This window comes from Tiliqua scincoides, chromosome 2 (assembly GCF_035046505.1).
Source record: "Tiliqua scincoides isolate rTilSci1 chromosome 2, rTilSci1.hap2, whole genome shotgun sequence".
Taxonomy (NCBI): Eukaryota; Metazoa; Chordata; class Lepidosauria; order Squamata; family Scincidae; genus Tiliqua; species Tiliqua scincoides.
Window position 1 is genome coordinate 178,816,219 of NC_089822.1, and position 14,635 is coordinate 178,830,853.

General features: G+C 42.2%; 2 protein-coding genes across 3 annotated transcripts in view; both read left to right on the forward strand.

Annotated features, from left to right (window-relative positions):
- The first annotated feature begins 205 nt into the window (after positions 1-205).
- On the forward strand, positions 206-11,974 carry ATP6V0E1 (ATPase H+ transporting V0 subunit e1). The gene is made up of 4 exons (XM_066616633.1): positions 206-390; positions 3,284-3,331; positions 9,574-9,700; positions 11,565-11,974. Exons 1-3 carry the CDS (start codon positions 287-289, stop codon positions 9,665-9,667), a joined length of 246 nt encoding a protein of 81 aa, XP_066472730.1. The 5' UTR covers positions 206-286; the 3' UTR covers positions 9,668-9,700; positions 11,565-11,974.
- Positions 11,975-14,460: 2,486 nt separating this feature from the next.
- Positions 14,461-14,635, forward strand: part of CREBRF (CREB3 regulatory factor) — a 35,702-nt gene continuing 35,527 nt past the window's right edge. For both annotated transcript variants that reach the window (XM_066614200.1, XM_066614201.1), the window contains exon 1: positions 14,461-14,569. The gene's annotated coding sequence lies outside the window, so the exon portion shown is untranslated. The remainder of the gene's footprint in view (positions 14,570-14,635) is intronic.

A 14,635-nucleotide genomic window follows, 5' to 3' on the forward strand; every position in this document is an offset into this window, starting at 1 on the left:
ACCCCCTGCCCACCCAGCCTGCAAGGGGAACGTGGCTTCGCAACCAGGACGGCTCAGCCTGCGCAGACATAAATTCAGGCTCAGTGGGAGAACTGCGCATGCGTCGCCCTGCGGGCTGCTCAGTTCCCTCGCGGTAGGGGGAGGGGCGGAAAGAACGCCTTGCATTCCGGAAGCCCTGATTGGCCGGTGCTTCCGGGGGAGGCGTGGCTTGTAGGGCGGCGTAGGGAATCGGACGCAGCAGAGGCTGGACTGGACGGTGGTGGCGGCGAGCGAGGAGGAAGCGGCCATGGCGTACGGCGGCCTTGCGGTGCCCATCATCGTCATGAGCGTTTTCTGGGGAGTGGTGGGCGGCGTCCTGCCGTGGCTGGTGCCCAAAGGCCCTAACCGGGGGTAAGTGAGCCGGGAGAGGCCCGCTCGGGGTCGGGGGGCTGTCCTCGCCCGCCAGCCCCATCTGCAGAGCTGCTGCTCGGCCCGCCTGGGCCTTCCTCTTCTGGGGCCCGTCTCCACTAACGGCCTCCTCCTCCTGTCCCCGGCGACGCGGGGCCTGCGCCTCTCCGCGCTTCGGCAGCACCCGGCCTTTTGTGAGCACCTGCTCTGCGGCGGCAGCCCTCGTGTGGCGTCGCTGGTGCTCGTCTTTCTTTCTCCTGAGAACTAGCCGTATGCTTTACCAAGGAGCTCGGGCTGCTGTGCCTGGCTGCCCCCTCCTCTGTCCTCGCAACAGCCCTGTGAGATGGGTCAGAGGCTTCCTTCCTCCCTCCCAGGAGCTCAGGGTGGTGCGAGGACAAAAGGAGGGGGGAACTTCGCACGCCAGCCTGAGCTCCTTGGAAGAAGGAAGCCTCCTATCTACCTCACAGGGTGCACAGGGTGCACAGTTCCCCCTCTTGTCGTCACAACAACCCTGTGAGGTAGATAGGAGGCTTCCTTCTTCCAAGGAGCTCAGGCTGGCGTGCATAGTTGCCCCCTCCTTTTGTCCTCACAACAACCCTGTGAGGTAGGTGAGGCTGGGAGATAGTGACTGGCCCAAGGCAGGGTGACCAGACACCCTCTTTTTCCAGAACATGCCCTCTTTTTTAGCCTTGTGTCCTGGAAAAGAACTTAAAAGTCCTCCCGCTCCCTGTGAGCAGCCCCCTGTAGGCAGTGCATAGCCTTCTTGTAATTAATAAATCATACGTAATATAGTTTAAATGTAATAATGTAATGTTTAAATTAAACACATGAAAACAAGATATGAGTGTTCAACTCTTATTTTGTCCTGTCCTACAGTTTTCTTGGATGTCCTGCATTTTGGGGTGCCTTGTCCTCTTCTGAGGTTGTGACATTTGGTCATCCTGGCCCTGGGTCTCCCAGGAAGCTTCATGGCTGAGCAGGGATTTTGAACCTGAATCACCCGGATCTCTCAAACCAGTACTACATTTTGGCTCTCCCTGTTTGGTACATGAGCTGTGTTTCAGATGAACAGCATTGGGTCAATGCTCTTGGTTACAAATCTAGAATTGAAGTACTGTTTGAGATACCCTTGGGGTTAATTGTCTTGTATACGAAAGACCAGATAGAAGCTATCTGTGTCATACTCTTGTGACAATTTATCTCTTGTCTGCTGAGTGTGTAACTCTTTCCACATAATCACAGAGCCACAAGTGGATAAACTAGACCAGTTTATAATCAATTCCATCCGCATTACTTGTTTGAATTTCCTCATTTGTGTTTTATGTGTGAGTCTTGTATACCATAGTCTTTCGAGACTGAAGGTTGCCAACTACTACATGTATGCAATTTTAAAGGAAAATGTGCCTGCGGTATTGTTCTAGAAAAACTTCCTCTTTATACTGTTGCCCTCACACTGTGAAATTCTTGTTCATTCTGCTTCTCCAATACTGGTGACAACTATTATTGGAATTATGATAGCTGTAAGATTACTGGAAGCACAAGTAAACTGCAGTAAAAGAATAAACTACATAACATTCTAGAAGCAGTTTTTTCATTTTAAATGTTTATATGCCTATTTAAACATTGGATCCAGGTGCCTTAGTTGTGGTTTATGTGCCCTCTATATCTGTAAAATATGTCTTCTAGTCCATCTTGTCCCTTGTCTTATATCTTTCAAACACTGGGAGTGCTATAGCTACACAAGTGTGCTGTGAATGAAACCTTATAACCAAGCTAATCGGCATTCAATGTGTTATCTTATTACAATAGTGATAGCAGGATAAACTCAATGAAGTGGGCCAGGATAATGTTTATATTTCCAGTGCAGGACATGAAACTGTTTTAAGCCTAAAATTAGCTTCCACAATTGACGATCACTGCAAATAACTTTTTCAAAATAACTCATTTCTGAATCCACTTTTCCACTCTGTATTACTGGTTTCACAAAACTGGAAAAACTAAACTGCTTGACATACTTAAAACTGTCTTTGCAGCTATAAGGGGTTAAAATGAGTTGATAAAGAAACAGAGGCTCTCAGAATTCTGAGTATTCTCAGCTCCAATACCAAATTCCGTACTTGGGGTCATAGAATAAACAAACCCCTGGAAACCAATTCTGAACAATGATTGTTGCTTTCTAAAAGATTATGGGTTTGCATGGGATAGGGAACTAATTTTGTTGTTTGAAATATCGTAGTGGCCAAGAGTCTGACTCACACAAGAATTTTGAAATCTTGCTTCTATCATGAAAGTACTAGATCAGAGTTTCAATTAGTGGTATGTGTACCACTAGTGGTACTTGGGGTACTAGTGGTACGTGGGACTCCTGGACACCTGTCAACCGGCAGTGAGGTCAGGAATGTGATTCGACAAACAGTGGCTCAACTCGACAGAGCTCCAAAGCATGCTTTTCCTTGCTCAGAAAAGCCCTCCTGTCCACCCTGAGCCTCTTACTAGTGTTTGTTGTGTTGGCTTTTCAATCCAGAAGTAACTGGTGATGATGTCAAATAGTGGTGGTGCTTCAAATAGGTGGACCATGTGAAGTGGTACAGCAGAGGACAAATGTTGAGAAACACTGTACTAGATGGTCTCTGGTAAACTTCTATCCTCGGTCCTCGCCCTTCCACCTGCAATCTTGTGGTATTGATCTACCTTAAAAAATAATGATAGGGATTACTGATATATATTCTTGAAGCTTTTTGAATACTCAAAATTGTTCAAAAGTGGTGTTTAAACAATTTACAAGGAATTACATCAACTTGCACCTGAAAAAATTGAGTTCTTTTCTTCTCTCCAATAGCAGTCCAGAAATATTGCTTCCATTTTGTCAATCATGCTTTCTTCCTCTTTTCTACAGTGTTATCAACACAATGCTGGTGACATGTGCTGTTTGCTGCTACCTCTTGTAAGTATCTGTGTGTCTCCTTTCCATCCATGGCCTTATCTGTGATGTCATGAAACAGGCCTTTTGTTTATCATAGCTTGTTCTGTGGGGAAGAGGTGGAAAGAAGACTATTACTTGACTTGATATCTAATAAATAATGTGAAAATACTGTACAACTTCAAAAGTGCTTGGACATGTGCTTCTTAGTGCAAATCAATTCCCTATATTACAATATTGTTAATGGATGAGGTGCTGTATGTATGTAGATCTGCAGCTTTAGTTTCTGCTGTTTGCAATTTCAGTCTATTTTCATGTAACTTCTGACTGCTTTAAATTGCTCTACTAAGATTTCTGCAGAACCGTTGGTTGTATGTGTATTCCCATTGTGATGCAGCGAGTGACATCATTGCATTCTTTGTGTCAACTTCTTTGTGACCAGTCTAATAGATCACACTGTCTGATTTTTTCAGAATTCAAAGTTTCCATGTAATTTCTAGATGAGGAAGAAGCCATTTGAGTTTCCTTCTTTAGTCAGTCTTTCAGAATACTGCATGTGATTATGTCATCTTGTAATGGTGATGATGATTATCAACTTTGTGCCTACTTTTACCATTTGCTTTATTGAACTGTCAGTTATTCATCTTGTCTGGTTTAGAATAAACTGACTTTCCCTGCTAATAGCAAGCTACAGCTACATACACTTCTGTATAGTGCCCTTTTCTAAGAGTTTTCCTGCACTATTGCCTACACAAAGTTTTGTGTTTTTTTTTTTTGGAACATCTTGCATAGCTTTCAGTTAGTGTGGTTTAAACAAGATCTGTCTAGCTGTAGGCTGGACTGACCTAGAACATAAGACTGTTTGACTTTGGTTTTAGTGCCAGGGTGAGCATGTTTTGTGCAAGCATATATTTGTTTGTGGTTCAACCAGTCAAAAAGTTATGAAAGTGCATCTGTGACCTGGATGACTTTTAAAACACACCCAACCAGGAGGTCTCTATTTCTTCTTTAATTCCAAACACAAATACAGTATATGTACCCAGTAAGCATTCTGACTGCTTAAAATTCTGTAGTCACTTCTAGGTATCAAAGTTTTTTCTTTCTGGCTAATGAGGTAGTGAGTGTAGGAAGCTGTATCATTCCATGTTCGTTGCTATCATTAAAAGCCTGTCAGACAGATGACATTAGAAGAGCTTTCTGCATAGGCATCTAGCCAAAAAATGTTCTGGAAGGCATTTGTTATGGTCTTGGAAATGAATAATTGACTGAGAAGGAAAATAAACTTGATAAATCAGAGTAGCAAAAGCAGTAACGATATTTAACTGTGTTCGCTTTCCATGAGAGCTTGATAGAGCTTGAGTCAATGACTTGGAAGTTCAGGAAGCAGAAAGTAGGTCTTTACGTGTCTTGTACAATATTCCTCTATATTGGGGGTGGCCAAATCACAGCTTGCTAGCCACATGCAGCTTTCTGACATATAATGTGGTGTTTGTGGGTATGTTGGCTGAGCTCCTTCTAGCATCACAGTTAATATAAAAGGTAAATACATTTTTTCAAGCTTTATAATTAACCAGGTATAAGCTGAGAGTCCACTGAATTAAAAAGGTAATTTAATGTTCATGGTGAGTAAATATAGTAAGAATATAACTGCTTATTAAATATTGTGGCTCTCAAATGTCTGAAGTTTATTGTCTGTGGCTCTTAGACGTTAAGCAAGTTTGGCCATCCCTGCTGTATATAAACTGTTAGTGGTAAGAGAAGTGTCAGCTGCAGAAATACAATATCTGTTTCTCTGTAAAACTGTTTATAAGACTGAGGGGCATGCTAGTGGAGGAAGCAGGGGTGGGATGGGAATAAGGAACCATGAAAGGAATACCAAGATGTGAGAACACAGTGAAGCTGGCAGCAGTGGAGGTGATCCTGTTTGCAGCAGTCCTCTGGACTTCAGCCAAGCTTTTGCTATAATTGCATCTTAGATGAGGCCCTCTTGTGAATGTAAGCAGAGCAGTGTATCCATTGCAGGTTGGGCAGTATTTTAACTGGGTCTCCATTTACAAGGCCAAAGAGGACTTTGCTCTATTTTATTAATGTGGCAATCTTGTAGAGATGTAATCTCTGTCATTTCAGAAGTGGGGATGTTTAAAAACAGTTCAGTTGCACCTTTTTCAGTACCTGAACAAGATAACATGCTATTTCAAATGCTTTTGGTTGTCACACTGGGCTGTGTGCATGAATGTCTGCATAACAAATTTATCTCTTCATTTGACTTTTCCTGCTAGCTTCAAAATCTACATGTTTAAAAAATATCATTCAGCTACATTGCACAAACAGCCTGTCAACCTAAATGGAATAGGGCAGAGTTTCTCAGTGGGTTGGGACCCACTTGGTGGGCCGCAGCCTGATTGTTGGTGGGTCACAAAGCTTTAGCTGATAAGTCGATAGCTGAGAAGACAAATGTTTGGAGTCCTCTAGAAAGTAAAACTGAACCATATCACATTTACTTGCAAGTAGGTAAACTTGCCTTAGTCTGTTGGAAAGGGCAGACTGAGAGGAATCCAATGACACCAAAATGGTCTCTATCTGAAGAACACAGTCCCCCAAAACACCTGTGAATGAAGTCCCTCCCTCCACGCTGATGAATGTATTGAGCCCTATGGAAAGCGAAACTAAGCCACACATTTGCATTTACTCATGAGTAAGCAAGCGTGCCTTGGCTCATGGTCAGGTCAGGCAAAGAGGAATGCAAGACCACTAGCATGGTCCCAATCTGATGAAAGTGGAGCTCCAGAAGGCGGGTCCCCCCCCCCAAAGAATAAAACAAAGACCCATAGGTGTACACATTTTGTCCCTGTTGCGTATGGCTTAATGGAGGAAGTGCAATGACCCCATAGTGGTTTTGTTCCCTCACAGAAGCTTTTCAAGATCTTCTGCTTAACTTTACTAGCTGAGTCTGTCAGTTTGTTTTATCTTCTGTTGAATTACTAATGGGGGGAGCGCACCAAATCTTTTCGCAAAACACATTCAGAGTACTAGTATGATAGAGGCATGATTATTAAACTCCCATAATCTTACATAATGAGACGATCACTTCTTTTCTGTACTAAATAATTGTAGTAGTTGCTGCAAGTGGGAAGTGTGGTATCCAGAAAGCTGTGGGTGGTTTTGCTTTAGGTAGCACCAGCCTAGTAAAAATGGAGGCTCTGAATTCTGAAAAATGGTTGTGTTACTGTTGTAGCTACCTCCCCCATCCACTGCACTGTGGTCTTATGTGTAGATGGGTGAAATCTTCAGCAGCAGTCTTGGTAAGAACACAACTCTCCTCTCCTTCTTCTGTTGTTAATCTTTGGGGTATTAGCCTTTTGTGGAAGAGGAAAAAAACAGAACCTAGGAACTGATGATGCTGTTTTTGTAACTTTTGTATTTAACAGCATTCCAGTAAGAGAGCTTTTGAAATAGCATCTACCCTGTACTTGTGGGTAGGCAAATTCGTATTCCAAATGCTCTTTTGTTTCAGTACAGTGCTGTGTCTGAAGTCTAGGAAGAATGATGAAAGGCTTGGGAGCACATTGACACAAGGATCTCTTCTTTGTATGTATCTCCTGATATTTGTTCCAAAAGCTGGTGTCGTTATTTAAATTGGAAAGGAGCTGTCAAATTGCCCAGTTATCTTAGAAGTTACTGTATACAATGAACACCATAAATAGAATAGTAATGCATAATGAGCTTACCTGAAACCTGCAAAAGGTGGCACTGTTATTGCTATGTTCTTGTAGCAAAAAACAGCTTTTTCTGGGCTGGGAGTGCTAACACTCCTAAGTGATGAAACAGAGGGAAGAAGTTTTTTCTTTATATTGAGAGTAGCATTGCCTCCACCTGCAGAAGAAGCTGTACCTCATGCTTGGGATTCATGGGAGCTTCATGGCTAATCTGGAAACAGGATAACCTGTACAATTGAGAGTTGGCCTTGTATAATTGAGAGTTGGCTGCATATTTATAGTGGTATTTCACTGTGGAGTTTCAACACAGAAGTGATGCCAATTGACCATGTGTTGCTGTCATTACAATTCACAAGTTAATTACTGCTTTTCAAAACATCTGATATTTTTGTAATACCTAAACAAAAGTGAACAGCTGATTTAATATTGTGGTGCTGGAATGGACCAAAGGGTGACTCCATCCTAATGAGGTAGTAGTAGTGGTGGTAGGTGGTTTTTATGCCGACTTTCAGGGAACCCTTTCCTTATTGATTTTTCTGCCATAGAACTCCATATGCATTGCAGAGAAGATGTTCCACATTCAGTCGTTTGGGATACTGTTAACTGGCAGGCAAGTTGGAGTTTGCCATCATCCTTAGTGAACTGAGTACATGCTCTAGAATGCAGTCAGAACTTCTTGCATCTACCAATTGTAGATGACTTAAAATGGTGAACCTTTTTAGGGAAACTTATTTGTCATCACTTATAGCTTTTGAGGAGCCCCATGGGTTCTCTGAGTCACAGTTTGAAACACACTGGCCCATAGGAAGCCATAAGTAGAAAACAATTGCACCAACTGGTGGTATTGCCTGAACAAATGATCAGCAGGCACACAAAATGCACTTTGGCTATAAGGAAAGACAAAAGTGTTCCTAAAATACAAATCATGTGATCTGCATGAGTATTGCTTTCTAGTCCCAAACATAGCAGTTGGACTCCAAATGTGAATATTGGATACCTCCCATAGAGTTGTTCCAGGGGAAGCTACGTTGGTGTCTGTGAGGATCTCTGACAGGTGCTTATGAAAATGCTACTTTGCATTGTAAATCCTATAAGCTATCAGTGCTGATTGTTTGCACTTGCTTTGCTTTAGGTATTACTCTGTATAATGTTTAAAATTAAGGCCTATAGTGAAATTTGACCCATAAATCTAAGATAATTAATTCTGTGTCTCTTGTCTGTGGCTGCCATGGCTGTTTTCAGCTGACCTGCGTTTCATTTTCTGGTCCAAGCATCCAGGTTTGTGTGGAATTTTCCATGACTGCCTAAGCACTCTGCATTTGTAGCAGCTCCCATTACAAACCCGCTTTGCTCTTTCTCCTCCCCCCAAAGCATTCTAGAAATAGCCGTTAGATATGCCTATGTGTTCACAAAATGTTTTGTGTAATGAGCACTTAGCTTTACTGTTCTGTTCAAATTAAAGATATTTTAAAGACCTACTAGCAGTTGCAATTAACAAACCAAGTACAGTACGTAAAACAAATAAATGTGTTTGCATTTTCCTGGGCATTTTGCAGTGTGCAAAATGTATTTTGTCCTAGCTGTAGTTTTTCTCTGTGTTAATGTGTCCATATATATACTTCTCAAAGCAGTGTGCTCTGTTATATTGCAATTCCTAGTTACTGTACACTGCCCTTTTGTATAAGGCTTTCAGGAAAAGATATGTGGACAGGAGGCTTATGCTTTTTCTGTATAAGATTGACATGTAACTGGTTAACTTTTTTAATGGCAAATTTCTTTTTCTGTACTGAGGTCTGAAACCAGTGACAATGTCAACATTAGAAAATATGCAAGTTGAACCTGCAACAAAAGATTGCATCTCCCCAAGTCTCATGTCCAACTGGCTGGAGCAGGCCACTTCCTCTCTTCCCCTCCTTGTTGGGTTTTTTCCCCTCAACTGAAACCTTAATATTATGTGGTTCTTGGATGCTAAGTTTGTATTAGGCTCTGGGGTAAGTTTTTACAGTGGGTTTAGACAAGTTTATACAGTAAATCTAGTATCAACCCTATAAAAACCAGTACAGTACTTGGTTTGTGGGTTGTCCTGTTTCATGTACAAACTGACAAGCATTCAGGCTCCTGAGTTTTTTGTTAGAACATGGTGATAAGGATGATGCATACTTCTCAAATAAGGCCATATTAATCCAGCACAACCTACAGGAAAAGATTGTGGTTGAAATGGGTAAGGCTGTAAAGATAAAGAAATGTCAATATATCTTGGACTTCTGGGTGAAAGCATTTCCACAGTACATCTAAGAAAAGCATAAAAGGCAAACAGGCTGTCTGCTTAAAATATGACAATTTCTTGAAACGAAGTAAGCCAGTTCCCAGGTCAAATATGACTTTGATTCTCATAGATGGATGCTAAAGCCTTTTTTGGCTGTCTCTTTTGAAAACTTAATTTTGGTTGAATGGTAGGTTTATCTAAATGTGATCATTCTTGCTTCCTCCCCTAAATATCCTGTTGCATACTAGCCATGAGTACATTAATAGTGTTCTCTTATCTTACAGCTGGCTGATCGCAATCCTGGCTCAGCTCAACCCTCTCTTTGGACCACAGTTAAAAAGTGATGTAATCATGTATCTAAAGAATCATTGGCCTTAACGATATCCTCTTTCACTGCAGTTTGAGAACTAGGTAAATATTGGTAACTTATAGAAGTATCACTTTTTGAATTTCAGACTATGCATTGGCAATTTTTGCTGTAGAGATTGTAACAATAAAAATATGTTGATTGCAATACACTGGATATTCAGTATAAATGCACAACTATTCAGGTATGTATGTACAAGCATATTAAAGCATTTGAAAAGTTGGGGCCAATGATGGAGATGTATAAGAAGAAACATGTAAGAGAAAGGAAAGGAATGAGGGCTAGATGGCAATTGAAACTGATATTCATACTGCCAATGCATGCAGTATTATGAGCCTTTTGGGACAGGGAGCCATTTGATTTTGTCTGTAAACCGCTTTGAATTTTTTATTGTAAAGTGATATATAAATCCTGTTAATAATAATGCATGTTTTGTCTCTATAACCATTTTTTCTGTAAAAGTAAACATCGCATTCTATTTGTTCTTTAGGATCTTATCACTCCCAGACATGTTCTGGGGCTATAGCAAAGTTTAAAACTTCTGATCAAGGGGTTGTAGTAGTTTTTTTTTAATATTAAGCTCACGTGCTCCTTCTCCTAATCTTTATCTTTTGCATTTTCCCCTTATAAACAAAAGCAAAATGGATACCCTTCTTTTAGAGTACCTGTATGGAGCCCCTTGTTCAGACTATTGAAGAGATCTGTCTCTACATTTTATACTTTACATTGGTATAGAATGTGTTTTTATGAGTGACTCCCCCCCCCCTCCAAATACGTTTGAGTGCATGGCATCAAAATAATGGCAAAAATGGGCACACTAGTCCACAAATGCAATTTGTCACTTTTATGTTTGCTGGGGGTGAATAGCCATTGCTCCTAGATAAATGGCATTGATTTCTCTTCCTCCTGACTGTTGCCTTAATATTTCATAGAGCTGAAAAAGCTTTTGCGATGGGTGGCACTAATTAACACTGTCATATTAGAGAAAATCGGTGTGCACCAAAGCCTTTTGTCCATGGAATGCATTTTATAAAGATGCATACAATATTCTAGCTTTGGACACTGCTAAAAGTTGACTAAAGCCTTACATGGTTTTGGGATGTTTAGAGGTATTTGACCCCAGTGAAAGGCTTCTCATACAAAGAATTACTGTAGGGGGACTCCATGAATTTAGTGTAATGTTGAAACTTGGCAATTCAGTGGTGTTGTACCTGTCTTTGTCTTGCAACTGTGATTTCTCCTTAACTATAAATTTCTCTGTTTGAAATGGTATGGTTTCATTGGCTGCTATTAGGCTTTCTTGAGACAGAGTTTCAAATCTGGCTTGAAATGACTTGAGTTAGTTGACAGGCTGCAGGGAGTAGTGTTGGGGGGGTCTTGCTTGCTTTTTTAGCTAAGTAGTAGCTATGTCCTTGCTGCAGAGAAAAGCCTCAAGGAGAACCAAAGTAGTGAACTTGGATATATTTAATTACAATGCACTGCTTCTTGCTAAGTAACAACCTTGACTTGGAAGTGGAAGGGCTTATGTGTCTTTAACAAATCAAGGGACTGAATTAACTTGGAGACAATTGTATTATTATTAGTCAGAAATGATATTCTGGTGCTAGATACCCAGTCTCAACTTTTCACACAACTTTTTAAAAATAACAAATGCCTCTTGTATTTTGATTTATTAACCATTTTAGAACAGTTTGACAACTTTTTGTGTGGTATGGTATTAAAGCAATTTTTTAAGATCAAAATGGATCTCCTGCATTTAATTTAAAACTTTATTTGGAACAGCTGTGATGTCTTGTATAGCAGCTCCTCCCTCCCCCCACCCTCAAATCTAACTAGAAGTATTCATAGCTAACATGCTGTGAATTGAATTTGCCTCTAAAAGAGAATAAATAGCTTTTTTCTTTACAGGGTATGAAGAGATTTTTGCTATGTAAAGCTCCGTTTATCCAAAGATGTACATGAATCCAAGTCATCTACTGTAATTTGTTACTACTTCGTTATGAGAAGTGTTTGCCTAAAACACGTCATTCTTTTTTACGCTTCTTAAAGTGCCCAATGCACAACTCGTACCTTTTCAGTACTGTTTTGTGCTTTAATCTCAAGTGTAATGAAGCTTTCAATCTCTTCTATTTTATGGCTAAATAGAATTGAAAACTTTCTATCAGTATTTGTCTTACATCTTTTCATACTAGACTGCTTATTAATTCAACTCACAAGCATGGTTTGAGTGCTGTCTGATTAAAAAATGACTCTTTAATGTTAAAGGAGACAGGATGTTTGTATTTTTCATCTCTAGAATAAAATTTTGTTCTATTTAATATTGTCTTCAGATTTTCTTTTGACTGTGTTAATCTTCCACAGTACAGCAAGAACTAGAAATTCTATGATGCGTTTGTGGCTTCTCTCTTGGAATGTTACTGATCTAAAGTCCAGCTAATTGGTCCCTGAACTGCTCCATGCAGAGGTGTTCAAATTGAGCAATTCAGGGACTACCTAGCTGAACATAAGTCTCACTGAAGTTGTCCTTCTGTTTTACAATGTGTACTGTGATGCCCAGTTTTTTCAACTTCTTTGAGTTTTAGACTTCCCTATTTTGCTGAGATGCCGATGCTTTTCTTGGCTAATATAATTTAAACAAAAGTATGGGAACTCACATATTTTCAGAGGGTTTGTATAGTATTGAGTACCAGTAGAAAAAAAACACTGCCTTAAACCACAATATCCAATTATGCTGTATTTGCAAATAAGTGAATTATTCTTCCCTCGAACACCTAATTAGTTCATACCAATTTTAATCTGTAAAAAGTGAACAAGAACATGAAATGTGGTTTCTGTCATTTCTGACATAATGTTGGGCACCTATGGATAGACTTTTAAAGCAATACGGAAAATGCCTTCATGTGGATAGAAGCCTCGGGCTAGTTCACATATCAAGTGATAAGTAAACATAACTTGCTGCTGAATGTAAACAGATGTCACTGAAAAAGCATTGCTTGAGCCGATATGAAAGTACTGTCTGGAGTACTTCATCTATGAATAAGAACATAAGAACAGCCCCGCTGGATCAGGCCATTGGCCCATCTAGTCCAGCTTCCTGTATCTCACAGCGGCCCACCAAATGCCCCAGGGAGCACACCAGATAACAGGAGACCTCATCCTGGTGCCCTCCCTTGTATCTGGCATTCTGACATAACCCATTTCTAAAATCAGGAGGTTGTACATACACATCATGGCTTGTACCCCGTAATGGATTTTTCCTCCAGAAACTTGTCCAATCCCCTTTTAAAGGCGTCCAGGCTAGACGCCATCACCACATCCTGTGGCAAGGAGTTCCACAGACCAACCGCATGCTAAGTAAAGAAATATTCCTTTTGTCTGTTCTAACTCTCCCAACACTCAATTTTAGTGGATGTCCCCTGGTTCTGGTGTTATGTGAGAGTGTAAAGAGCATCTCCCTATCCACTCTGTCCATCCCCTGCATAATTTGCTAATTTGCACACAGGAATTACATGCTGCACAGTGAAACAGCAGTGAGGCTGTCTCAATAGAGAAAGGGGTGTGAGTGACAAAGTCCCAGATTGACTAAGTGGGGGTGGGTGAGTGGATAAGGAAGCCCTGAGTTCAAACCTTTACATCAGATGTTGCCATGCCTTGTCTGCTCATGAAGGCCCGTTTTGCCTTGCCTCTCTAACCCCAAGAAGTTACGAGCTTTGGAGTTTAGGTGGTTTTATGTCAGGGGTGGCCAACTCACAGCATGCCATGTGCTTCTTTTTATGTACAGAATCTTGAACATGCCACTCCACCTTATTTTGTCCTGCTTTGTGCTGAAAGAAGTACTGTATGCTAGGGCCCGTGGAGCCCTGCATCAGCCAGCACAGTGGTGACACACAACTTTCAATGTGCTACTTGGGAAGTGTCTGTGTGCCACTAGTAGCACGTGCTGCAGGTTGACCACCCCGTTTTATGTAGAAAGTCACGGGGCCTCAAACAGTCATCACACAAGTGTCTTGTCAGTTGCTTAGTCCTGTCTAAACCTGCACTGCTAGAGTGCTAGCACTGCGCCCCTCATGCAGAAAAGTATGGCCAGGGGGAGGAGTGCTTGTACTTCCTCACAACATCCCCTCCTACTTCGTACACTGAATGTGTAACAGCATTTATGTACACGCTTACCCTGAAGTAAGTTCTACTGAATTAATTGGGGTCAGGAAAAAGCTCTTCTCAACCTTTTTCATCTTGTAGCATGCATGGTCAAGGCACACCATCAGGTTTTTGACCACTACCAAGGCACACCATGCTGCTGCCAGTGGGGGTCTCATCCCCTAGTGGCCCTACTACTCAATGAGCTTCCCCCCAATTCCTGTGACACACCTGTGGCCACCTGGTTGGAAATGGTTTTGCTCGTGGAACAAGCAGGGTATGCAAGCTGAGAACACTCCCTGCAGCCCAAGCACAGGGCAAAGTTAGCCCCCCCCCCTTCCTCCCCTGAGACTCCGGGGTGTATTGCCCTGAGGAGAGACAGCTGGGCTGCCCCTCGCTCCCCCATCAGCTGAGAAGAGAACATTCTCTCCGTTCCATCCTCCCCCGCCCTTCAAGCTGTCACATGATAGGGGAGCCTGGATTCGCGGGCGCCCGATTGGTCCTCCGTGCCGCGCTCTCTGATTGGCGGCCTCGCTCCCTCACTTTCGGCCGTCTCTTGGCCGCGCTCCTCGCTTCCTCTCCCCTCCCTCTCATTTTTTTTAAAGCCCACGTGATGGGGGCGAGTCACGCGATTTCCGGGAACCCGTCAGGAAGGGACATAAACAAAACAAACCCCAGAGCGGCATGGAGGGGCCGGGCCAGGGCTGTAGCCTCAGCAGGAGAGGAGCCCCCAACTGAGGTACCCCCCGCTCCCCCCCGCTGGGCCGGGGCGCCAGGTGGGAGGCGGCGGGAGCCCCCAAGCGAGGTGGGGGTCAGGAGCCGAGGGGTCACCGTGCCCCCCA